At 37.5% G+C, this 27956-nt stretch overlaps 1 protein-coding gene across 4 annotated transcripts in view; it reads right to left on the bottom strand.

The window, feature by feature from the left end:
- Nav3 (neuron navigator 3) overlaps positions 1-27956 on the bottom strand; it is a 324118-nt gene that overhangs the window by 56486 nt on the left and 239676 nt on the right. For 2 of the 4 annotated variants that reach the window (XM_052165326.1, XM_052165328.1), the window contains 10 exons: positions 27594-27726; positions 26563-26833; positions 24405-25113; positions 22004-22492; positions 18213-18254; positions 16520-16680; positions 12378-12566; positions 8802-8854; positions 4394-4417; positions 2786-2863 (listed from right to left, as the gene is read on the bottom strand). In XM_052165326.1, coding sequence (XP_052021286.1) covers positions 2786-2863; positions 4394-4417; positions 8802-8854; positions 12378-12566; positions 16520-16680; positions 18213-18254; positions 22004-22492; positions 24405-25113; positions 26563-26833; positions 27594-27726 — 2149 coding nt within the window. The remainder of the gene's footprint in view (positions 1-2785; positions 2864-4393; positions 4418-8801; positions 8855-12377; positions 12567-16519; positions 16681-18212; positions 18255-22003; positions 22493-24404; positions 25114-26562; positions 26834-27593; positions 27727-27956) is intronic. The other 2 variants (XM_052165327.1, XM_052165329.1) reach the window with 2 other exon arrangements.

The raw sequence follows: 27956 nt of genomic DNA, 5'->3' as shown, positions 1-27956 counted from the left end.
ATTATGTGATGCACAAAATGAAAATGGCTGTGATTTTAACAGCAAGATGAAATGTTATTATATATAAAGACTACATTGCACATATTGAAATAGAATGAAATAACAGTTCATTATGTATATATATCTAAATATATATATAATGTATTGTACATTTAAGGATTTGCATTTGGAAAGTATAGTTGAAGCAAGTTCAACTCTTAATCACATACCAAGTATTGTATTTCTCTGGCACTGTATAGAATTTCTAATCAGTGTTTGTCACCATTAATAGGTACACATAGTCCAAGGAAATTGAGAGAAAATCAAAAGAAACAGCTGGATTATATATGGAGATACATTAAATAGAGCAGGCAAATGGAGCAAATTCTCAGAAAATACTGGAGCTAAAAAATGTTTAGTTCAAAATATTTATTTCCATGAAGGCAAAATTACCTTTTGTTTCATTACCCACTTATTTGGGAGTGCCCTTGAAAAATGTCAGCGATAGTGGACTTTGGTTCATGTTCCAAAATTATCTAAGGACCAAGACTTGTCAAACCCAAGAAGGAAATAGAGAGACAAAGGATGCATCCATCCTACTGGGCATGAATAGGTGGGAGAGAGTTCCAGAGGAGCCTGGCTTGTACCAGTGGTCCTGTGTATCAGCACAGAGTCGGGGGGAAGCTTGCTTGGCTTTCTTCTATTTGCTGGAGGGATAATGACTCAGAAGAGGCTAAGGAAGAGCATTTGCCATCCCGCTCTTTTCTGAGATGCTCTAGCAGAATAAGCTTTCTATGCAGTCCCTTGTGGCTCACTGCAACTGTTTTTAGAGCAAGTCTGTAAAGAGTGAAGACCTACTATGTGCTGCACTGCCGGGAACTTTGTTCTGCTGGTCAAATGAGTAGAGTGGCCTTGATACCGTCCTGATTCACCACTCTGCTCCACTGAACAGTAACAGAACAAGTTGAAAAAGATTTATTAATGTCAAGTCCCAGCATGGAACACACACATCACAAAAGTTAACCAAGGGAAGTCGTTGGGATCTAACACGGGTGGTCATAGATTAAGAGGAAGTGAATGTTTCTTAAATGATTATTAAATTGAAAAATGTTCATCAGAATCTGTCTTTGTGAAGGATACATACTGCACGTTTATATAATAACCCTCCCTGTGGGTTTCTCCATATTTAACCAAACACAAAGTTTACTTACAGTCTGAATAACTTAATAGGTAAAGACTAATGTAGCTAGGAGTTCAGGCCATAGACTATATCACTTTTAACTAGAAGATCAGTCTTTATTTACAAATAGAAATTGAAAAATGAAATAATAACAGCAATAACATAGCTAAACCAAACAAAACCTCTAGGGCAGGATATAGCTCAGGTGATAAAACACTTTGCCTTGCATATCCACACCAAGTACCAGAAAAGCAGACAAAGATACAGCAATAAACCGTGATTTTCATGGATAGATCAGTTGCTGAGACTCCCTCATTGCAGATGAGTGCAATCTAATGTCTCTGTGGCTTTTATGCTGATCCTTGTCTCCTGCCTCAGATTCAGAAACTAAGCAGTTCTGTAGCACTATAGATATAGCATAAACTTCACAATTGTCTCAAAACTATCTCTTTAATAGTTAAAGTTAGAGAACCACAGTGAATAAAGAATGTTATCTTCTAGCAAGAAAATATATATATATATATATATATATATATATATATATTCTAATTGTTAGGCATCTCCTAACAAGCTTTGTGAATAGTAATGGTCTATCTCAAATTAATATTATTTCCCTGGAGTTAAAAAATAATGTGAACTTGGACACAGAGCTAAAAATCAATTCACTGGGAGTGAAATGACTTATTTCCTGTGGATTCATATCACAATGTCATACACTATGGTCCCGCACCTGTTCATTTTTGATATGTCATACTTTGTCTAAGAGAAAAAAAAAATCCCCTTGGAGGAGCAAAGAGGCAGCAGTGGTAAGAAATGGGGAGAAGTCCAAAGCCGCACAGCAGGAGCGAGCTGAGAAGGTAGAGGGCATATGGCAGCCTAGCAGGGGGTTCCGCACCACATGGCTGCTGTGCCTCACACTCTATGCTCCTGAGGACTGGGCACAATGCCACATGCTCTCCCGGGCTATAGCTGCGCTACTCCAATTCCTCCTGAGAGTGGGAAAAGACATTCAATAGAAAAAGGTTAACATAATTGGTCGTCTTTGTTATCTCTGTTTTCACAAATGTAAGTTGCTTTCGTGCCAGCAACTGTGGATTCTTCTAAGCTGCTCTAAGAAGACAGCCAACACATCTGGAGAGAGCCGCATTTAATGCACAATGGAGCCAAACCATCGTATTTAGATTCGAGGTATTTTATTTTAGACTGTATTGTAGGCTTCATGAATTGCTGAAAGAGACAGGGTACAAGAATATTATGTCTTCCAAAGTCAAATACCGACAGCCCTTATTACGGTTTGGCTTGAGGAAATTTCCTCCATGTGGAATGGCAAAAGTAAACCATAAGAAAGTAGGTAACAGTTGTAGTACTTAGTTTATAATCTTCTAACATATGCACTGTTTGTGGTTGTTGTTGTTTTTGTTTGTTTTGTTCTATTGTGCTGTCACTCATCCGTTTGGTTTTATATTCTATTAATGAGTGGGAAGAAAGTTTCAACTACATGTGAATTCTCCTTTCCAGTACCTTACATCGCATAACTATGGACACTTCAACTTCGTTGATAAGACCATTCCCTCTAATGAGGCAAAACTTTGTATTGATATCTTTAAAAAATAAAAGGCAACTTACATTTGCTGACAGCTGTGACGTGAGGGTAGCAACTTTCTCCTGGGAGGCAACCAGTTCTCTCCGTAGCTTATGGATTTGCTGTGCAATTAAAAAGTCCAATATACTCAATGAGCCATTAAAGCAAAGGCTTCATTACAAGAAACTAAGTATAGTAAACACAGATGACTCACTAACAACTCCTTAAAGAGAGGGAATGCCAGCTATATCACAGCTCACAAGTGCTCCTTATGGAGAGAGGACTGAATCTCTAAAACTTCCATGTTGGGAAATAAAATCTGCTCATCAAACTATATAATTGGTTCACCTTGTAAGTCCTGTAGGACTCATGAAATAGTTCACTGCCTCTGTGGAGTCTGTTCCTTCAAAAACATTATTGTGATAAAAAAAATCAAGGATAAAATAATATTTAAAAATTCATATGTAACATCTACATACTTTCCTTGATTTTTTGGTAAATGATTCTCCTTGCAATTTTTCTGAAAATCTCAGATGCATACCACATGCATTTTAGTTTTCTTTATTTTGTCGGGATTTTTCAAAAGTATAGACTATCTTATAATAAAACCATAAAATTATTTCAGTACTACTTTGCAACTGTAATTTTGCTACTGGTATGAATAGCAGTATAAATATCCTTTAGAAATAGAGGTTTGCCAATGAGGTTGTAGCCCACAGGTTGAGAACCACTTCTCTAAAAGTTTAAAAAATGAATTCAGTAGGAATGATTTATTCTGCAAGGCCTTTTTCAAGGTATTTCTTTTCTATGCAGCAGTGTAAGCCTATAAGGGAGTTATTGCTCCGTCCTATATAAGTTTAATATTTATGTTTAAGTTATGTGTTTATATGTGTGTTTGGATATGCTCATGTCAATGTGTCATATCCCTATGAGCTGGTGCTACACATGTTTGTGAGTACTAGACATGTGTGCTTGGCTCTTCTGCAAAAGCAGTGCACACTCATATCTGCTGAGCCAGCTCTTTAGCCTACGTGAATAAAGTCTTAATTTAAGTCATCCTGAACTCCTAGAGAGGCCATGGTTTGTTTGTTTTGTTTTGCTTTGTTGTATTTTTTTTATAATGGTAAAGAAGAATTTTCTGTCCAAACAGAGGATTGATTTTATAAATCATTACAATCAAGTATGTGTTTGTGAAATGCATCCCTTATACATAAAGAAGGAAATCACAGTGCTGCCACAAATAGATAGGCATGGATTATGGTACCTTTGTGGAAAAGACCTTGTGCTTCCCCCTCTATAGTTTCTTTAATCCTAGAGTATCCCTCAGGCAGTGAGGAAAAGAGGAAAAGATAGTGAAGTGGATTTGTTGTTTTATTATGCTTAAACAAAGGTCTTTAATGAATTAATAGGTGACAGCTAGCATAGATAACTGCTAAGTGTTGAGCTCAGATCAGGGAGAATATAGAAGGAAAAAGCTTGCTGTTAGAACTGCCTTTCACATTCTATAAGGAACAACACCTTGGCCACAGATGAATTTCTACCAGAAGTCTTACAGCTATGCTAGTGAGCTAAGCACCCTCTAGTGGCAATGAGACTGATTTCATCCTAAACTAAGGCTGGTTTTCAAAGATTAAAATGGTGCAGATTTTTACCTCTGAATGAGCCTTCTCTTCAGCCTGTAAAAAATGAAGAAAAAAAACAAACAAAGGATTTTAATTATGAAACTAGGGTTAACTTATTCTATATGTAGAAATGAATGAAATACTTTTGAGATATAGTTACAACTTTCATGATCTAACATAAGAATAAGCCACAAGTATAACTAATATAATAACGCAGTATAGTATATATACTATAGGAATTAAATGCATATTTACATATGACATAAGGTAACATATGACACAAAGCATTTCAAACTACAGGTATATAACAACTCCAGACAAATGAAAGATTTTAAGATCTACAGAGATCATAAAAAAGAAATCTTATACTAAAAATATATATTAGACCCCCATGACATTAAATGACAAATGGAGTTTACAGGGAAATCTGGCCATTATTGTTAATAATAGAAAGTAGAGGTTACTAATTCCTATTTCCTTAAATTTTCCTTAATGGTTATTAGGTTTACTGATAGGCACATCAACTAAACGACAGCATCCTCCCTCTTAAGATGGCAATGAAAGAGACAGCCAAGTAACGTAACGTTGTCTGTGCAGCTTATGGAAACGAGAATCAGTGTATAAAATGGCAGGGTGCTATATATGTCTATATAGAAGACTCTCGGGTCTTTTTTCCATCTTCATGCTGGGCTAGGAAACGCCAGCAAATGAGTTGTGTGCACCATTACATTTGGGAGGCGGCAGCAATCTGGAAAGAACTGGAGAATGTGTAATGTTGCTGAACAAGATCACTCTGCCTATTGCCACTTGCAGAAAAAGGACTGAAAACAGTCTTGTCACCTGTTGTTGCTTTGGAGACACTTTATGGTTAGGTGATATATAAATGCCTTCTTCCAGAAGGAACACAAACATTCTCTCTCTCTCTCTCTCTCTCTCTCTCTCTCTCTGTCTGTCTGTCTCTCTCTCTTTCTCTTTCTCTCTCTCTCTCTCTCTCACACACACACACACACATACACACCACACACAAACACACACACACAGTAAAAGAAAGAGATGAGCGCACACATACATGCATGCATGTGCAAGCAATGCATGGATAACAATCTGGATATATATGATTCACAATATATATGATTCACAAGTATCTCATCTAACCTGAATTTTATGTTTCCCATTTTTTTCCTACATTTTAAGAGTGTCATATTGTATATTATGGTATACATAATTTACCAACAAAACAATGAAGACTTTGTTTTTATAAGAAATATATATATATATATAAGCAATTCTGACATTTGTCTTGTTCATTTTACATCTTGTTTTTAGCTTAACTGAAGAATTTTGTCTTTTAAATACTAGTGATTTTAATTTGCTATACGTGGTCTGGTGTCTAATCTGCAGCATAAGACAATATATTAAGTCAGTAACTTGTTTAAGCCTTACTAACAATTTTCTTCAACTACTTAATATTCTGTACATTTATTATCAGTTTATTTTAATTATATTCTGCTTTTAGCCTTGTTCAGATTATATTAAAATTATAAAAACTCAATAAGTAATTGATATGCCTTTTAAAGAGATCTACTTTATTTAGATGAAGCAAAATATAATCTTCACACCATCACATTTTCATTAAAATAACTCCAAAATACAAATGTTAGTTGCATATTAATATGCTACATGGCATAGATTTTCTCATTGCTGAGTTTCAAGACCTATTATTTTTTAAATCCTTTTCTCCTTTCCTATTCCACGGTTATTTTTATCAGTAAGACCTATTACCATAAAAATGGAGCAATGAGACAAATATAATATTCTATCTCTCCCAGTGGCTTAGAAATGGGTTTAATGATATTATAGTGCAGCTTGATTACACGGTATTTTGGATGACTTTTTAAAATCAAGGCTAACATACTGAAAAGGTGGTGAGCAATATAAAATGTCCTACCTAAGTAAAAATATAATTTGATTTCTGTATTTCTCAAGCCATTTATAGTTATAAATAAAAAGTCATTTTGGGGATTATCTTTGTGCTGCGCCTCTCTGAAGGACATGCACAAGGGTGGTACATGCGACTTCTTTTCATGAAATCATTGAAAATCAGAATATTTGAGAGAACGAGATGAGTAAAATGTTCATATTTCACCAATGAAAACTTCAACTGTAGTGATTAATAATATAAAACTGTATCATATATATAAAAACTTAAAGAAATCTACATATTAAAACTGATCATCACATGGATCTCTAGACTGTCCTTTGTTTTGTCATTTGAGTGGATATAAATATTAGGTAATACGGCCATGACAACCAAACGCAAACATCTTCAATGTGAGGAAGAAAAGAGGAGGCGGCAGAGGCCATGGCCTGTCTGAAAGCTCTTGTCGTTACCTAAGGAAGATTGCAAATGCAGAGAGATTCACCTTAGTGTCACTTGATATCTTCACTTATATTATTAACATTGAGAAAGGACTCTCTATGCAGACCTAGGTATCCCAGAACTTGCTTTGTAAACCAGCCCGACAGTAAACTCACAGAGATCTGGCTCCCTCTTGAGTACTGAAATTAATGGCATGCAGTGCCACACCCATCTTTTTAAAAAAACAAACAAGCAAATAAACTAAAAACAGAATTCAGAAATTTACATTTTTTAGACAAAATCACACAGATGCCAAACTTCCAGAGGTGACACTTTGGCCAGTGGCAAGCCTGTGACTTCCAGCTTTGGAAAGATCCTACAGGCAAGAAAGTCAGATCTTCTAGGAACATCATAACATTTGGCAACTCATCTGGCATATAGAGTCACTGCTAACTGCACCAGGTAAGAGTGCGAATTTGGTCATTATCTAGCATCCCTTACTGTTTCAGTTTTCAGTGTGAAAAGCATTTCTGCAAGAGGATTCTGCTATGGAGGCAGAACAGGGTATCAGATCCCTAGAACTGCAATCACAGATGGTTTTAAGTCTCCTTGTTGGTTCTAAGAACATAATCCAGGTCTTCTACAAGAGCATCAAGTGTTCTTGACCACCGCATCATCTCTCCAGTGTCCATGCAATGGTTTGAACATACTGATTTTCATGTATGCCTTCTAACATCTCAGTTTGCCTTTCCATTCCTACTCTTCTATAGCTTCAAACCCTTTATTGTTGCACTGTTGGTTACTGATAGGTTTTGGAGGAAAATTCTCTGTAGTTTATATGCACTACTAAGCCCACCAGTCTTCAACTGATAGATTCCAAGCTATGGTCACACAGATTGCCCTGGTTCAACTCAGTAAATCACAGAACCAAACAAATTGGCATGAAAGTGAAAGAGGTTTGTGAGGAAGGTTTAGAGATAGAAGGTAGCAAGATGGGAAAGAAGAGAGAGAGTATCATGTCTTTAATGGACAGTCTGCACATAGATAGCATATACAAAGCAGGAAATAAGCTAGGTTAATTTGTAAGCAAAGGCTGTATTATGTAAGCCTATATATTTATATGTATGTGTATACGTAGCAATAAAATTGAAAAGACCCAACAAAATAATATACAAAAATAGGAGGGGCTTGGAGGTAGGGAAAGGGAGGAACAAAGAAAGTCGGATATGGGGAGAAGGAACTTAGGGTGATTGAAGGAGGTAAAACATATGTATAAAATGTAATAAAAACCTGTTATGTGTGCAATTAGCAAATGCAATGAAATAGGAAAAGTGTGGACATAATTGCACTTGTCTTTAGTGTTTCATTGTTGAGTACAGGACAAAGGCTGTGAACTTCTCATGTTCTTTCCCTACAAAAGTAAAGGCTACTCGTGTAACTTAAGGCTAGAAGACGTGCATTATCTTTTTTTTTTTCCCACTTTGAACACTTCACTGAAGGAATCTTCCCTATCTTGTAATTGCATAATGGATATTCAAAAGAGAAGGAAATGCCTTCAAGGGAAAACATTCTCACTTTTGCAAAAATTAATTATAGTATCTCACACTGGGGAAGCTGAAACACTGTATCCATCTCTTGAGAAATAATTTTAGGAAGGAAACTTCTCTCAAAAGATACATATTTTTCTAGCTGGAAAACAAACAAACAAACAACAGCAACAAATATTTCTAGATCTTCAAGGTGCTATGGGTACAATCTTCTCTGAAAAGAAACTTAAAAATAATGACTGGAGAGTATGTTATGAAACAATCATTATCCATGGATCAGAGAGGAAGACAAGACACAACCTGGACACACAGGGGGGCATAAGCATGGTTTATAGACACTGTGTCACACTCCAACACATTTTATGACATGGTTTTACATATTGTCACTGATCATAAGGAATGCACAAAAGTCAAGTAAAAGGCAAGTGAGCAGAGCACCGAATGGCCCTATTTCCCTGGGCACCTACTATGTAAATATCAGTTTACTTGGTCATCTGGGCATGGCACAGGCAGGAAAGCAGAGGGCACTCACCGTAGAGTAAAGGGATGATGTGCTAGAGACCAGTGACAGCGAGGAGCCGTGAACTGGGGAAGAAAGCAACAACATGGTTACAATAATGAATCTGATTGGAAAGCCCAGACTTCTACTCAAAATAAAAAGAACAGGTGGCGAGAGATATAAAATAACCACAGAAGATGACCAGGCTATGAAAAGAAGGTGACTGCAAAGGTTGTAGAGACCCAACTGTCAAGAGGCCCCATTTACATCCTGGCAGTATTCACTCGCCAAGGTACAGGGCAGAAGGACTGGGCCCACAGCCTGCTTTCACATATTGGAAGCTGTGAAAATGTCCCATATGTAATGAACGGGAATCTAAAACTCTCTAAAAAGCTTTGTGTATCATGTTTACTGAATATTGTTTTCCTAACACAAAGACCCAGGTTTAGATTTTTTTCTTCTGCATTTTTTTCAAGGGAATAAGTACTTGATTCAATTTGCGATCTCATTATTTGATGAAGTGATCATGTTCTTTGAAACAGGGAGTCTAATCTTCATAAATAAATTTTAATAACAAAAAACATTTTTACTTCTAGATGAAAGTTAAGATGAAAATTTCATTCTGACTCTGATACATATCAAATATAATGTCATCACAGTTGAAGGTCTGCCATTACTTCTGAAATTGAAACATGTATTAAACCCAAAAGGTAGGTGAAATTGTGCTTATGTTTGCAGAAAAGTCCTTCCTTTTCCTTTTGGAATTCCTTATGGAATAACACTGGTTTTTCCTTGAATTCATCCCTTAGATAAACATTAGCTGAATACATGTAATATATAACATCCTTCCATGATCCTGGAGACATACATAAATAAGATACAACCCTGTGTGCTCAGAAAGCCAAGAGGCACCATGCTCTTAACAGAGTCATCCACATGCTAATGAGGTCACTTGGGTAGTTCAAGGGTATAGCATAGTGGGAGGTTCTGAGGTTTGCAGAGGCCTATGGCACTCTACCACAGTGCCTACCCAGATGGCAAAGGGAAAAAATGAGAGAAAGAGCACAAGAAGAGTCTTCATTTTTACTTTTGGTGTCTGTGTGTGTGTGTGTGTGTGTGTGTGTGCGCACATGTGCGCGGTCTGTATGTATATGATCAGTGCATGCACAAGAATGTGTGCTGGTAACCAGGGTAGGATATCAGGTAGCTAGCTTCCTTTGTCACATCAAGCCAGAAGAAGGGCTCCACCCTGAAGTGAGGCTTGCCTTTTTAACTAGGCAGTTTGCCAGGTAGCTCTGGTAAACTTCCTGTCTCTATCTCCCCATTCTAAACAACAGTTGGCTTTCTACATGGGCATTGGGGGTTCAACTTATGCCCAGGTGCTTGCAAAATTAGCATTGTTACCCACTAGGCCAATTCCTTAACTTCAGGAGAGTCTCTTTTTAAATGCTTATTAGTTTATAAGGTTTTGTGAAAAGCAGGAAGAAAAATAATCCCTAGGGCTCGGAACAATAGTATTACTTTTTCAGGTGCATAAAACTTTATTCTTTCAGTCAGTCATCTTCTGAAAAGGCCTATCCTTTTGATCTCTACATAGCTCTTTAGTGAAAAAGGTGACAAGAATTAGCCTGAAGTACTAGAAAGAAGATGGACAATGGCTCCGAGGAGTCCATTCTCATCTGCTTCCTACCATTTGTTCTTGATAGGTCTATTACTTTATAGCTTGCAGCGCATGGTGTCCTTATCTCTCCGTGTGAGCATTGATTGAGCAAGAATTCAATCTAGTCCAAGACTGCTTTCATTCTAGATCACAATTTAAACAGGGCTTAATGGTTTAGCACTCAATGCATGGGCAGAAAAGAGTTCATTAGGAAAGCTAACCCACTCAGGTTAGCTTTCAACCATTTGTATTTAAATTTCATGCACTCAGTGCCAAAAAAGTTTCCCAGCAACAAACAACATTCTACTTGTCAACGAGCACTCTGAAAAGTTATCCATATGTTTAGCAGAGTAGAGAAGTGATGGGGTAGGGGGGTGGGGGGACCGGGAAAGGAGATAACATTTGAAATGTAAATAAATAAAACACCCAAGAAAAAAGAAAAAGAAAAAATAGTATGAGGGCCTTCTATGAAAGCACAGGACACAGTCGCTTCAGAAGGACAGTAATCAAACATTTCTGATTAGCTACATTTTATTCTCTATGCTGAAGTATTAGCCGACCATCACCTGTCACAGGGAGCTCACTGGTTTGGATATTAAACCAGAAGGCAGTAGCAAAAGTGAGCAACTGGTGTACCACTAGTATATTAAATTTCCAGTAATGACCTGAAGAACACACATCCATTTTGATAACTACTTAAACATATAGTCTTATATGACTATAAGATAGGTTACAGAAGAAGATGCAATAGAAAAAGAAGGAGGAAGAGGTGTTGTTTAAAGTGAATCTAATCTACATGAGACATCTATGAAGCAAATGGAACAGAAACCACAGCTCACAGAACTAGGAAATCCTCCTGAGTTCAGACCATATACAACTCATGGCCACAGGCTTACCTCCTGGTGCGTTTCAAGGTTTAGGGGTTTTGGGTTGTGCACAATTATTTGTTTTTGTTTTTTTGTTTGTTTGTTTGTTTTTTGGATTTGGTTTTTTCGAGACAGGGTTTCTCTGTGTAGCCCTGGCTCTCCTGGAACTCACTCTGTAGACCAGGCTGTCCTCGAACTCAGAAATCCACCTGCCTCTGCCTCCCAGAGTGCTGGGATTACAGGCATACGCCACCACCGCCCGGCGTGCACAATTATTTAATGATGGCATTCATGTCTGGACTTCACTCTAGTCACTTTGGATTTCTGTGCTTGGTTTGATCGTGCCCTTAACTGGCACGCGTTCTGATCTGCATGCCATATGCTTTCAACACGGGTAATTAAAAATGATTCATTAAATTAAAGGAAAATTTCTTCAATTAGTGTTGACTTTTAGATAATATGTACACTTGAGAACACATGTGTGTTTTAACATGTATTTAGCTTCCTGGGATTTTTGACTGGATTTGTTTCGGGCATTCATGTGCAACTGTCCAAAATAAGACATTTATTAAACCAGGTAAAAATTTTATTACCATTAGATGAAAATCTGACCTGTTAAAAAGAGGTAGAATGTAAATTCTAAATTGACACAGTAGCTAACAGCACATAGATCACCTAAGAATAGACGTGAGAAATATGCAATAGCTATATAAAATAATTCTTTTATGATTTATGTTTCTTTAAAGCTCTTTAATAAAGGTGTCAGCTTAAACTTTTGTTCCATTATGTGACACATATGTCAAGCCCTTCTAAAGCCCTGTGCCTAGTGCCTATCTGTAGGAGAACATTGGATTTACCCCAAACCATTCTAGAGCCAAGCACCAATTTTAAAAGAAACTGACATACTTCTCAATATGTAAGCAATAAAGTATCTTCAAACTGTAGCAAGCCCAAAATACGAATTACACTTGCTGATTCATATTTGTTCTCAAGTATCCTTATGCTGTGTATAATGAAATGGTTTTCCTTTCCGACACATGAAATAACATTATTTTGATCTCACCCTGGTCCCATTCTCATTACCTTCCTCCATGCTGTCTCTGAATGAGCCTGAGTGGCTGATGGCACGTGGCCTTTCCTCCAGAGAAGTGGCGCTACCGCAAAGCTGGGCGTCATCATAGAGGTCAAAGGAGGAGTCCTGGGCGGGAATGCTGCTGGATCGCATCATACTGGGCCCAGGCAGGTTAAACTGAGACAGGTTGGTGGGACTCACTGGAAAGCGAGGAGAAGACAGAGGCTCAGCGACGTGGACAGGGAAGAAAATGGGCTAAAACAAAGTGAAAACAAATCCCAGTTCTTATAAAAACATGAATACTGTGAATTCACAGTTTTAGGGAACTCAAGAATCCACCTGAGAAACATCAGTCACAGAAAGCATGAGTCTTTTCCCTGGGTACTTTCTTGTCCATAATCTTGCCAGTTTCTAAAGCAATAGAAATTATCACCAACAAGTCACCTTGGCTGTTTTGTGCTAGAAACATAATAACATGATATTTCCTGGTAAATTATGAAAAAAACTGTCTCTCTCATGGCTACAGGTTTCTTTTCTAGAAAATAACCATCACTTTAATGGGAAAAGCATAATGGGAAAGAAAGCAAAATATAAAAAGAAAAATCCAATCTCCACAAAAAGAGCTCTTTAGGTGTTTCCAAGCAAAGAGTTGTAGTCGTTTTGAACTGTATTGATGTGAGTTTATTAAAGTGAGGTCATAAAGAAGAATAAAAAGCATTTTTCTTAAATAAAATAGATATGATGTCTAGTGTCTTAGAAAGAGAATCATAAAAAAGTCATTTTCTGCTGCGCCTAAGATGAAAATATCAGAATGAGGTTGTCAAGACAAGCATATTTCAAAGAAGTTTCTTAAGTGTGCAATTTTAAATGATATTCTGTCACCTGCCTATTGCCTTGCGGCTTTTACTGTATTCTATGGCTTAGTCCAAATGACAGTCATTAACTTTGCTAAAGATATAGCTGACTAAGTCAACAATTGCACCAGTAGATGAGAGAGTTTGAAATTTGGCATAGGAGTGAGGCAGAAACATCAAGAACCAGTCATCATAAATTTGTCCTATTGAAATTTAAGAACTCACTCTCTTACTTAACAGTGAATTTGTTTTTGCTCTATAAGGCACAGGCCAGGCTCTGCTAAGCTACAAATGAAACTGCTGAGCACTGTTAGAACATTGGAGAACCATGTCAGTAGTGCTGAATTGATTGGGGTTTTAAAACTGTGCTATAATTTTTGACACATGACACATCTTCTTAATATATTACTTATTCTCGTGCTAAAATTAAATTGGAAGCTAGAACTCAAATAAGCAAACGAGTGTATCTACTGGATACCAACTTCACAAGGAGTTGGGCTTAATATGTCGCAGTCGTAACTGAAAGATGAGACACAAGCATCCTCTGAGGGTTGTGCATTGGAGTTAAATGAAGCCTAGACAAGGAATCAAACACGCACATACACACATGATTACATATGTGTATATATGTATATAAACATATATACATATATGTGTGTAAATATGTATATATATGTGAATATATAAACTATAATTAAAAATGAATAAGGTATCAATATGTAAATTATATAACTAGCTAGAAGGAAGAAAAATATAAAGGAAAGAAAGAAATGAGAAGAGACAGAGACAGAGGGATGGAAAGGCAGGATAGACAAAGGGACAGAGAGAAAGACAAAGGGGGAAAGGGAGGAAGGAGGGAGGGACAAAGGAAGATGGTGGTTGAGAGATTTTTTTTTCAGGCATATCCGCCAGCCCAGAGCAGTGGCCATTACTTCTAAATCATTGTGGCTGCTGATAAGAGCCTATAGGTTTACAATAGGACATTTAGAACGCGAATGCTCATGTTCAAGGTATAGAGGTGGGGTACATTAGCCTGTCCAGTATGGACATTATGAATTTACTCTTATAAAGTTGATTTCAACCTGTGTATGTACAAATCACTTTAACCTTCATACCAGCATTTAAAAGGACATATGTTCCCTGTCTGGTTACCCATATAAACATGGGCATATCCATGCGCATGCCCCTTGCACACTTTCAAATATAACATTTTACCCACTCGAAGTAAAATAGTGTAACATTAATGTAAACTTTAGAGAAAAATGTTGAATTTAAAAAGAATATTGATTATTTTCCAATGCAAGCATACTAACACTGCTTAAGAATATTCAATTATAATAGTGATGAAAGGTTTGCAGTTTTTATGGTTGAACTGGAAGAGAAACATAGCATAGTAGCTTATTGCATGTGTGCCCACCACAGGAGAGGACTAATCTGGAGAAAAGCCACATAGATAAAACTATTTTTTTAATAGAATACAAAAAGGTAGTAATGTAGTTATACTGGTGCTTAAAAAAATATAACTTGGCCAAATATCCAAATTTTACTCTTTAGAGCGTTGTGGGAATAATGAAAAAGTATATGATTTTTAAGGTCCAATCACAGACAAGAGTTACTGAGGATCTCTGAACAGGAGAGAAACAGAGGGGCCAATCTCTTAATAAAAGGTGACTGATCCAGCCTTGAGTTGAACACATACAGCAAAACTGTCGAATTTATTGAGATTATGTTTGTTGAGTAGAACAGGCACCAATGGGAAACTGACTGTGGCTGACATATTTATTTATTTTTATGTGCACACTACTGACTAAGTTTCCCTCAGTTGCTGGGGCAAGCTTCTAAATGACTAAGACATCCCACATCTCTCTTCTCTATATAGCTATAGACCAGTGGCATTATGATACTATCTTAAATAAGAAAATCTTGTGTACCGTAACTTTAAAGAAGTGTATGGAATCTTGACAGGGAACTAAGATAACAGAGTGGAAAATTCATTGCCATTTGTGGAGCAAAGAAGCAGTCTTGCTCTTTTAAATGATAACAAAGCCTTGATGTTTGTAAGAATTCAGTAGCTTATATGGGACCAATGCAAAGATTATTGTCTATGATTCAAAAGTCCTAGCAGTTACAGTGGCAAAAGGTAGAATAAGAATGATTCAGCCTTGGGTCCGTTGGGGTTTAAAGTTGAAAAGTTCAATTTGTTGGGTCATGAAGTATCTGTGGTGACATTATTGAAACCATGTTTTCTCACCTGATGAAAGATACAGTAATGAGACTCCAACATATGTGACTTGACAGAAGAATCAATTTTAAAATATTGTTTTATTGTTATTATCATCATTATTATTATGTGTGCATGTGCATATGTGTCTGTGTGTATGTGTGTGTGTGTATGTGTGTGTGTGTATGTGTGTGTGTGTGTGTGTGCAGATATGTGTACTAGGGCCTCAGATGCCAGAGGAGATGGGAGGCAATGAATTCGCCTGGAGTTACAGGAGACTGCGATTTACTATGTGGGTACTAGGAAACAAATTTCCATCCTTTGGAAGAGCAATACCAACTCTTAACTGTAGGGACACCTCTCCAGTCCAAGGAATTGATTTTTTTTTTTTACCTCATTATTGGGTCTTTCAAATGATAACTGACATATTTAGATATGTTTCAGTGTTTTCTCAGTGTTATCTGTTTCGGTGATATTTACATAAATGAACTCACTTCCTACAAATGATGCTAATGGCTAAGGCTGCCATAGCTTTCAACACAGTCCTCTAAAAAACATTCACAGAGTGCCATCTTCCTTCAATGACTTACTATGCCTGTTGAGGAGCATTTTGGTTTCAATAATGTTTCAAGAAATGATCTTGCAGTCACATAATGGTATATTATTTTCAGCCTAATTATTTCTACATTCTCTCTGTCTATGTAAAGATCATTAATTTTGTTCAATGGTGACAAAAACTAACATGCTTTACTGGATATAAATAAGGACATTGAGACAGAATAGAAAAGATCCTGTTTTTGAGACCTGGTGTTCTGTGATTTATTCCTGCTCCTGCTCCTTATATTTGTCTGCGTTGTATGTATAGCTCAGCTTGAGTCACAAAATAGTAATAATTATATTAATAACAATTATTGAAATGAAACATTTGTTCTAAAAATAAGTGACACGCTACTCGGAAATTATTCCGTGTACAGTAGGCACTATGTTGAGGCTTCTTTTTTCTAGGTTGTCACCAATATCCACGTGAGAGTAGGTCATAAAAGAAGTGGAACAGAATTGACAATTTAGAACATTTTACCCAAGTTGGAAAAGTGGTATTTTCCTGTGGCTGAAGATGACATGGCAGAAGGGGAGACCAAGGGAGACTGGCTGCCGGTATCCTGCAGGCCGCCAGTGGAGTGCGAACGAAGCCACTCTTTGCCTTCTTCTTGGTTGGCCTGCCGAGATGATGGGGTGTATCTGCAAAACAGCACAGCTGAAACACTTCAGCGCATCCACAAGGACAAGGCAATACCAGGACAGGAAGACAATCGAGAGGAGCTTACTGCTCAGACCGAGCTGCAATCACAGACAGATTGAATCTAATTACAATTGCTCAGTTCTTCCAGATGATTCGGCACCATCTGCTTGATCCCACAGGGAAAATAAACAGTGGCATTTGAGAAGAAAATGATGCTTCTGTGAGATATGGACTTGACAGTCACAAGCAAGGAGCAGACAGGCAGGTTAATGGGGAAGGACACCCCTACCACCAAGCACTGTGTTTGGAAGGACGAGAGGTGAGAACATGGATTCAACATGGAGGACCACATAGGGCAGAAGCCAAGGGAGACACAGTGATGTCACAGAACAGTTTAGGAAATGGCACACACACTGATAGCTAGAGTTTCCTTTTAGTTCTTTGGTTAAAATGACACTTGTCACACTCATCAGACTGTCTCTGTTAGCTGTTTTCTTTGCATCTTTTTTCTCAGAAAAAAAAATGTGTAAGATAAGTTCATGGCCATGAACTCAATTTTCAGTTTATTGTATTCTGAATTGAATAACTATTAGATTAATTCAGATTTAAACTGATTTGGTAATTAATAAAAGCAGATGTGGAAAGCAGATATTGGGACTGTGTTTTCATAAAATACAGTCTATAAAATAACACCTTAACTGCTATACCTGTCCTGTGATAAAATTTTTTACTCCATTTAGAGCATACTTTAACCTTTCATCCTTATTTTTCACAGGTGTAGACTACATAGTTTCATTTTAAAAAAAAATAAAAAAAAATGTGTGTTTTAAAACATGTATGGATGCCTATAATGTGTGTGTGTGTGTGTGTGTGTGTGTGTGTGTGTGTGTTGCATGCTTACATGAATGTGGAGGTCAGAGGAAGAAATTAGGCATCATAATCACCTCAGTTTTACTTCTTTGAAATAGGGTCTCTATGATCTTACCAAACCTAGCGCTACCTGAGCAGACAGGCAAACCAGTGATTTTCCTGTCTCTATTACTGCCCATGTTGGAGTTTCACCTCTTTTATGTGGGTGCTGGGATTTGAACTCCAGTCTTCATGTTTGCTTAACAATCATTTTAAGCAACTGAGTCACCTCCCCAGTTTCAGCTAAGTTTTCATCAGCATCTACCTCCAAGGTTAAAAACCTGGAGAAGTTAATTTATTTTAATGAAAGAGAAATAAATTCCTGCAACCTACCACTACCTGCTCCCCTCACGCCCAAAGCCTCAGACAAGCTCTTAGTGCTTCATAACTGTGATATCCCTACTGGGATTCGCTGGAGTCACTGCCTCCATCCTCACTGGCACCCCTTCCTAAAGAGCAGTCACCTACTCTGGATGCCAGAGAAAGTGGCAAGGTAAAAAGTGATTTCATCTCCTATGCCAGGCGCTACATAGCAAACAAATGGGAAGAAAGAGACAGCACAGAAAATTTACATAACAACAGAAAAGGCAGCAGTTGTGCTGAGAGGAATATATATATATACCTTAGTCCCTTTTTGGGCAGTGTATTTCTGTCAAGCTGCATGCTGTTAAAACAAAGAAAACCCCTAAGGACAGGATGCAAACAACATTTCCAAATCAAACATCTGACAAAATCCATCCTCTGAACTATACAAAACAGGCAGCTAATGCACACATGAATGCTGAACTGACTGGAAAAGTCAACTGGGTGACAGGATCTTTGTCACTGCAATAAATAACGAAATTTCTCTCTATCCTAGTGACATTCAAAACAATTAGAAAACACATGTCATGCTCACGTAACTTCCCCATGGACACTGTGGTAACCCCCCTTTCCTCTGCAGGTAACTAAACTTTTGCTGTGACTTCATATGTAGGAGAATCAAGGAGAAGACCTTGTATTAATAGGACAAGACCCACTAACCTGAGAGGATGAAAAAAAATCACACAATTCTTGTATCTTTCTTTCTAGTTATTTCTAACAAAATAGTGATGGATTTGTTTCCCATGGACATACAAGAGATAATTTAATATATAACAAGTATTCTCTTTGAACAATGTTTATAGTATAATTCATTGAAATATTTTCAGGAAGTGAAGCTACCTTTCATAAGTCATCGATTGGGCATTAAAAGGGCCATACACTTTACCATCAGTGTCTTAACTAATTCCCAGTCGGTCAGACGAGGGCTAGAGAGCTGTGCCTAGATAAGGGCAGAATGAGTCCCTGAGAACGGAGAAGAGAGGCAGGCTCCACTCTAGTCTCTAGCATGCAGAGGAGCGAAGCACAAAATGAAAGAGGGCAGACACAGCGGGTGCTCGCTCGCTTGTTCAGAACATCACATGATCAGAAGTAGACACACGGTGTGTGCACAATGGGGATGTGGATGATGTGACACAAATGCAGACGGACGGACTTAAAATCGGATCACTCAAAATCAAAGCTAAAATGTTTTCTTCCACGGCCACTCCATCCATTATTTAAGGTAAAATCACGATGAACTCATTGGTTCTGGTCATACACTGTGATTATAATATTTCCTGACTAGTGGGGATAACATACTGAAGGAATCATACTAAACAAATGAGAAATTTCTAAATATGAACTTAATTGGGCTGAGTATTTACGTGATCTAAAGTCATTTCAAAGATTATTTCTTTAAAATATTTCAGAAAGTGAGAATGTTACTATTTTGCCATTGTCGTATAAAGCAATCACTATATGGTTGTATAAAAATTTACTTGTTTCTATGTTACAGTGAAATTAGGTGGAATAACAGAGAAAATAATCCCCTTAAATTGAGGGATAGATCGCCATTTTCTGAACTCTAGACCAGTGATTCTCATCCTGTGGGTTGTGACGCTCTCAGCAAATGTCTGTCTCCAAAAATATTTAAATTACGATTCATAACAGTAGTAAAAGTATAGTTACCAAGTAGCAACAAAAAAATTCTACCGTTGCAGGTCACCACACCATGAGGAACTGAGTTAAATGGTTGCAACAATACAAAGGTTGAGAACCACTGCTTTAGACGTCCATGACAATATTCTGTTGGCCTTTCTGCACAGGGTCAAGAGCTGCCAACTCCAATATCAGCAATGGCTAGGGAGGTCAGGACAATGAGGGACAGTGAAGTCGTCAATCATGCACTGTTTGTCTATAGCCAGGAGGTGTAATACATAGCACAGTTGTCACAGTTCACATTTAAGGACAAACCAAAAAAATCTTAAGGTTGTCTCTGACCTTAAATTACTTTATAAATATTTTTTGGTCACAGTAAAGTAGAATAAAACAAAACAATATGGGTTAGTTGCAGTCAAATAACCACCAATGACTAACTCTTATATGCAGGGAAATATAAAAAAAAAAGCTATTTCATTTGTATTTATTCATTTTCTTACTTTTTAAATTTTAGGGAAGAATAATTTATGTAAAATTTGGAATTAGAATGAAAACCCACTGAACTATTAGTTCTTGGATATGAAGATCAAGGTATAACAAGGGAAGTCAAGATCTTACATATACCTCAATATCTATCACGTATGTTTCAAAATTATTTTTAAAAATTCACACTTTAATACAGTACTATAGTTTCAACTTAGTTATGAACTGAGCAGTTATGTCAGGATATGCACATAATATTTTCTTAAATAGGCCACACATTTCCTCATATGTACTCTTAAAGGTTAAAAATCTTAAGGGTTAAAATACAGATAGACTTTGAAGTTTCCTTTCAGAAAAAAAATAACATACACCATTTTAAATAACAATAAAAAATTTTAATGTAACCATTTACTGAAAGGAACTGGTTGCTGTCAGTCTTATATGTTATTAAGATATTCACATTCAATTTATATGATTTAATATTCACTAATATATTTAAGTCATATTTTAGAACTCTTTATTTTATTATTTTTATATTGAGTTAAAATTAATCTATTTCCATTATTCCTTAACTATAAAAATGATTTGCTTTAAAAGAGTAAGTATATATTTATTGCTGCATTTCTATAATAAACATATTTATAGAGTAGAGCTAAACTGTGGAAGAATTTATTGAAACTGAATTCCACTATAGCTATAGAACTTGTTGATCTTAATATGCAGTTTTGATTTGACAATTTCTTGATTAAAACTATGCACTTGACCATGTTTCTTAGTATTTACTGTTTGAATACAAAAGAAATGGGTTGAAATCTATGTGATCAATTTTATATTTTTATGTTTATAATTTTAAAATTATTTGTATTTTAGAGGTTATTTTAATGAATTATGACCTGTTTGTTTGATTTAGATATCAACTAATTTTTAATGTTTCATATAATGTGTTTCTAAAACCAGAGTGTATTATTCAAATGAGACTGTTAATACATTTTAAATATAATTACATTTATTTGTCATAAGTCTTATATATGACATATGACCTTGTAACTGCTGAAGCTAGAATCTGAGATAAAAGTCTACTTATTTTGATGGATGAACTAGTACCCATTCATTTTCCATTGGGTGTTCAAATAAAACCAAAAAGGAAGTGGACATGTTTTAGTATGTAAAGCCGGTTGCCCCAGCTCAGATCATTTTATAAATGAGGAGACAGACAGTCTGTAGTTCCAAGACCACCACAGTAAGTACTGAGCATCAATGGTTCATTTAGGTCTCAAATACTTTTATATGGCGGAAGCACCATTTGCTGACTCTCAGCTTGCAGACGTGATGGGACATCAAGAGGCTGTATTTCACTCAGAACTTTGAATTTCATAAACACAAGAGAATACTTGGAAATAATAGGTTGATGGACAACGTGGGCATTGTAAAATATGTCTTAATAAGAGATTTAACTTATATTTTAAATTTTCAAATATTGCTGAGAGAGTATAAGTGCAGAATCCATTTGAACTTGGTTGTTAACAAAGCTTTAATCATCCTAAGGAGCTGTGTTGTCTTGAATCTCAAGCCAACCATTAAAAATGCCTTGAGAAGATATCACACACTGCATGAATATATACTTTATATATTTATATCCTGATATTTATATATTATGCACATATTAGGCAAGTTGCCTACCGACTAAAAATATAGACATGAAGAAAATTATCCAGTTATTCTATCTTAAATGACTATTCCTTTCCAAATTTGATAATAGTGAAGAATAAAACTGGTCTCATCAATATTAACTATAAATTAAAGTTCAATTTTATGTCAACGCATAGTTTTATTCACGGTAGGGATCAAGGGGATTTAGTAGGGTGGGGTGGTGGGCACAGTGCAGGAAGAAGGGGTTAAGGACTCATGGATACCTCCAGGAGAGCTCACCTTTCTGAGAGAGTAGATCTCACACTACCCGTTCTCATGAGCAGGCTCTGCACCTCGTGAGTGCCTGTGGTCAGTCCAGACAGGGAGCCATGATGGCTGAGGGGCAGGTCAATGGACTCCGAGCTCGTATGGAGACTAGTCATGGACTGGTAACTTGGAGTGTCCTTGCTGCCGGCAGAGGAACTGCTCAGATTGGCAGCCCACACAAGCCCACCGGATGTGAAAGAGTGAACCGACGCTGGGCTGGAAGCCAAGGAGTGACTTAAGCTTATAACATCTGTAGTTAGGTCTGAGGGTTTATTGAAGAGAGGGCTGCTGCTGCCGCTCAGCCCACCAGCACTGCCCATGCTTCCCGTACCGGACGACGGTGACTCCAGACTGCCTTGTCGGGCTAAAGAGGTACTAGGGCTGAGCACTACCGAGGAGGATTTCACCCCCTCAGTATTAGGTGCAGAGGCAGATTTGCCACCTGCCTTGGCACCGAACAACCTAAAAGAAAAACAAATAACAACTTGAGTTGTTCCGAGAGACTCAGATCCACGTTTCCTAGGGTTTCAGTCCACAGAGCCAAGTGTGCTTTGGAGAAGTGAGCTACCAAGCACGTCCAGCCTCTATGTTCCTGAAGGTGGTATGACTGGCCTTTGGTTAATCAACTACTAAAAAAAGACTTAAAAATCTCTTACAATATCTTAAGCAAGCCCTGGCCTACAACCAAGGTGGGGCGCAGTAGGCAAAAGTCAAACGTGATTGCGCGTGACTTTTGCATTTCTAGTGATCAATTTATTCTCAAATATTTTGGCTGTTTTGGCATTACTTATCTACAGAACCATTATAATGAAACAACTTCTACGCATTCGGTATATGACGCTTAAATGGATTTTCCTCTTTTTAAAATAGAGTGTCTAAAGGGGACATTTAAGGAAAGATTTAAATACATAATGTAAGGTTTAAAAGGCCCGAGTGGCGGGAGTCTGGAAATATTGGATATTGCTGGCAACTTATGGATTGTTTTGTATCTTCCAATGAAAGACCACAGGGATTTCTGTCAGTTGCCAGAGCTATTCAAATATATATATACCAGTGATTTAAAATAACATTTGTCTAAGTTAGATACTGGAGTTTGGTTCAGAAAACATTTTAGTTTTGTAAATGAAGCAGATGACATAATCAAATTTATGTAAATATGGAAATAAAATGATATGAAGAAATGGCATAATGGTTACGAATTCAGCTTCAATGAAATCCATATTTCCTACAGTGGAAGGTTTCTATGGCGAATATGAGAAATTGTTTCATAGGTAATGGGCCACTGGAGGGCGCTCTTGGCTTTTACATAAGCAATAAAAATATTTACTCTGGCTACAAGCTATAATTTATTCTTTCTAAGAACTGTCATTTCAAATCATTCTTCACAATTAATACTTCTAATGACAAATTTGACTGCTATTTTTCAAACAGTTATGTTTCTAAGGTTACTTAAATGTAAATTCTTCAAGACTCTACGAGATCATAGTTACCAGGAGAATAAAAACAAAGCTGAAATATTTAACAAGTAATAGGTGATAAATTATACTCTATCATTTTGAAGATGAGAAAACAAACCCAGGGTTATTTAGCAATCTGTCCTAACTCATTCACTAATTTTGACCTCTGCTACTCTTAAGGTATTTAAAATCAGGTATATTTCTAAGTAAAACTTCATATAATTCATAAAGTGATAATCCTGATATATCCATCAGATATGCTTCTGGTTCCTATCAAAGGACATTGATGAAAACACATAAAAGTCACCTCACTCCTGCGTTCCTGTCCCATGTCAAGCATCTAAATGTTTCTAAATTCTGCAATCAGATCATACTTTGACAACTTTTGTTGTGGTTGCTGTTACTATGTTAAGATTCAGTAGTGTATAAATGGGTCCACTATAAAGGGAGCACTATAAAGGGAGCACTATAAATGCTAGAAAGAATATATTATCTATATTCATAACTGCCAACTCATTAAGAGTCAGGAAGATAATATACACAAGTAAATGTGTTTATGAAGATCTATGCAGTTTTTGTTTTGTAATTATGGAAAGGAGAGGTGAAAATCACTGAATTACTTTACAAGCTATCACTTTATTCCTATAAATAGCCAGTCATGTGATTTTATGCCTGTTACACGTGGTGTTTGTATTTTAGTGTCACACTGACTGTAGTGCTGAAAGGATAACCACTCTCTAAATGACCATGACCTTTTACACTAGCAACTGGTGCAATCAGCTCCACAGAATTCTCTAAATTTTAGACAAGTCTAGTATACAGAATTTTTAAAATACATTAAAATAATTTTATGTAGAATAAATGCATGTTATATACTACCTTTTACGGTTTCCCAGCATCTCTTTACATACCCTTACCTTCGAAACGTAGGCGAGGCAATATCTGGATATTTGGACCCTGGCTGTCTGAACCCTTGAGTACCACAGGCACTGGCAGAGGTGGGGCTGGATTTGGGGGAACCTGACAAGGAAACGCTCTCTGAATCCGACACTGCTACTTTCTCCTTTTCTTTGTCTGTTTGGTTGACTGTGACTGGACTGGAGCGCCCTGAGCCGATCTTAGTGGGTTCTCTCAGTTTGGAGGTGGTGGCCCCAGCTGACTTGCTGCTGACATTGGAATCAATGCTGCTAGTGCTGGATCTGTGACCGCCTCTCCCAGGGATTCCGCTGGTGCTGGACTTAGAAGGGCGGGGCAAACTGCGGTACTGGAGCGTGGTCTTCGAGCTTACATGCAGGACAACATCATCTTGATTCTGGGACCCGTCCAGGCTGGTTTTCCTTCCTGCATTGGACTTCCCTCCAATGGCAGCGGATTTGGGGATTTTTCCCAGTGTAGCTGAACCGCTTGTTATGGTAGCACCGCTGCTGGTAATCATAGTAGAGGCTCCTACACCACTTGGCTTCTTATATCCAAAAGAACTGCTGGCTGTCGATCTTCCAATGCCTGAGGGTGGCTTTTTCCCTTCGTCCCCGCTGCTTTTCCCTGCATCTGAAGGAGACCTTTGCAAAGATGATCCTTTAGGAGGAGTTTTCCCTTTCTCAGAAGCTTTGGCATCATCTGTCTTCCCTAATTAAAGAGAAGCACCCAGATACGTTCATTTGAATATTTTGACATCAGAACATTTCCAAAAACAAATGTAAGTTATGAATGGTCTTTAGCTCTTTCTACCCCTTCGGTTCTGAATATTTCTTGTTTCAGATCTAAATAGGCATGCACTCTAATATAATGAGAGGATTGAGTGCAAAGGTAGAAAGAAAAAAAAAAAAAACACCGCTATCAGAGGCACTGTGATGAACTTGGGGCCGTAGAAACATGTTACTTCCTTATTGGCTAATGTCTAGTATCTTATGACATCCCTTGCTTCAGAGGGATGTAACTTTTTCCTCTCTAGCTAAGTACTAGTTAATCTCAGTACCTTTATCAGGATTTTATCGGAAGTACCCCATGATACCACACTTCAGATGACACTATTTATAAAATACGGGGAGAGTCCTAAAGGACAGATGGTGCTATTGAGTAGAATTCTTTCATTCTTTTCTTTCATAAAGCTGAATTCCAGCAACCACATGGTGGCTCACAACCATCTGTAGTGAGATCTGATGACCTTTCCTGGTGTGTCTAAAGACAGCTACAGTGTACTTACATATAATGAATAAATAAATCTTTTTTTTTAAAAAAAAAAAAACCTGATTTCACAAACAGAATCTGTAGTGCTGAGCACTGTAACTCTCAGGTTACTGTGGCAGCTTTCAGCTCTTGGGTTTGTGGTTATAGGTAGTAAAACTCACACAATTGATACTAAACATATTTGGGGCCTCCTTCTAGGAATCTGGCAGGTATTCGACTTTGGGCCTGGACATGGAGGTAGGCTTAGGCAGAAATTTGACTTTGGGCTGGGACTCAAGGAATTAGGCTCAAGATAATACAGCTGAGGAATGTGTTCTTTGCATTTTGATGGATCTTGTTGAGACCCTGACTACAGTAATCTTGGGACCTTTTGGACTATGCTTTGTTTGTTACTTAACTGCTTTGTTTATGGCCTAGAACTGACCTTGTTATCGCATACATTTAAAATGGTATAAAAGCAGACTGGGATAAAATAAACCCACGTCAACCTCAGCACTGGCTAGCACATGCTATAATGTCGTCTAATTGTCTTTTTCTTTTTAATCCTCACTGCCCCCACCCCAGACCCCCTTGAGACCTGGTTGACTGACTGAGCTGGCTTGGTCAGTTATTAATTTTCCAGAACCAATACTTTACCTGTATATGACCTAAAGTGACCAGAATAAAATACAACACATAATAACCCTATGCTCTAAGTGTGATCTCTACAGGACTCTCAGGTTTTCATACTCCTGTGGGCCTATGTGACAATGTGTGGATTATAGAATACAATCATTAAGAAGACCCTGGTTATTAAAGGGAGATCTAATGCGTGTGAACACAGATGTCAAACTGGACCACAGGTTAAAACTCTTCGGCAGGCAGAAATATCTCAAGCCACAAGCCTACCCGGGGTCTTGAGTACACTTGTGCTGGCTTTCTGCCTAGCTGGTGTTCCTCCCTGGGCAGACATGCCTCTCCTCCAGGAGCCCGTCTGAGACATGGACAGGCCAGATTTCTGCCCTGTCTTCTCTGAGTCTTCAGCAAGTCCAGAAGCAACACCCTTCCACTTGGCGCCTCCATCCCCATGGCTGTCAAAATCTTCCTCACTTTTCTTCAGATCCTCCGGACTATCCCAGGTCTCCTCTGTTGTCGAACGTTTCTCTGCATCAGTTTTCAGCTGTAAAGAACAAAACTTCCCATGAAAGAAAACCTATAAAGCATGAGCCCGGAGCTGAAATGCACTTTTAGATAACTGGTAGGAAAAAAGTCAGGAAGCAGTGATTTATACTTCAGAAGAATGCTAGCGACCATTCTATTTTTAACAATGGTCGGTCTCACATTTCATCAATTTGAGCCACAGAATTTCCCTTTGTAGACATTAGAGAATGTCAGGATTAATAATATTCAGAAAAGCCTAATTAAACTCTATACAGGAAGGGATTCTTCTATGACAAATGTTGACAATAAAAAAAAAAAAGCCAAGCCAAGGTAGGGTATATTCAATGCTCTTTCCTGATTTACCAGTCACAAGTGAGCCTGGTATTTTTTTTTGGTTTTTGGTTGGTTGATTGGTTGGTTTTTTAGATCAGTATAAAATGAACCGATTCAATGTTAGTTTGTAAATTTGATTTTTAAATAAATCAGTATTAGAAGGAGGAAAAATGTCAATGTGGGTCTTTCTGGGTTAGACATCAGCAAAACACCTAAGCTGCTTATGATCTTCAAAAGCGGCTGAGGTGGGCTTGCTATAGTTCTGAGGGATATCAGAAGACAAAATAAAAACACTTCAGATTCCAGTATTGGTGAGTCTTTATTATATCTGCTTATTGACTTATGCAAATCCTTCTGATTAAAGAATTGAACTATAATCTAATATAATTCTAAAAAAAAATGGAGAAAGAAATAGAATCAGTGGGAAGAGAGAGGATGGCTCTTACCTGAGTGTTTTTCCTGGAGGGGACAGTGATGTTGGAGTAAGAACTTATGGAGGACGTGGTGTTGAGGTCATCTGTGCTAATATTATCAAGTGTATCACTGAGACCACTGCTCACGGAACTGCTGTCATCCCAGCTAAAGAAAAGACACAAAGCAGCAATAAGCCAGTCACTGGATGAACAGTGTGAAACCCCACATTTTCACACAGTATTTTCGTACATCAGAAAAGCAGAAAACATCTTCTATTGTGAGAATTTTCTCACTGTCCATTTTGGAGCCATATTTATAAGAACTGAAATCTGAGAAGTTCTTCTAGCACCTGACTAAGACAAATGCAGGGACTCAACAGCCAACCTTCGGACTGA

Source organism: Apodemus sylvaticus, chromosome 20 (assembly GCF_947179515.1).
Source record: "Apodemus sylvaticus chromosome 20, mApoSyl1.1, whole genome shotgun sequence".
Lineage (NCBI taxonomy): Eukaryota > Metazoa > Chordata > Mammalia > Rodentia > Muridae > Apodemus > Apodemus sylvaticus.
The sequence above is the reverse complement of the archived record's forward strand: the minus strand, read 5'-3'. Positions and strand labels throughout refer to the sequence as shown.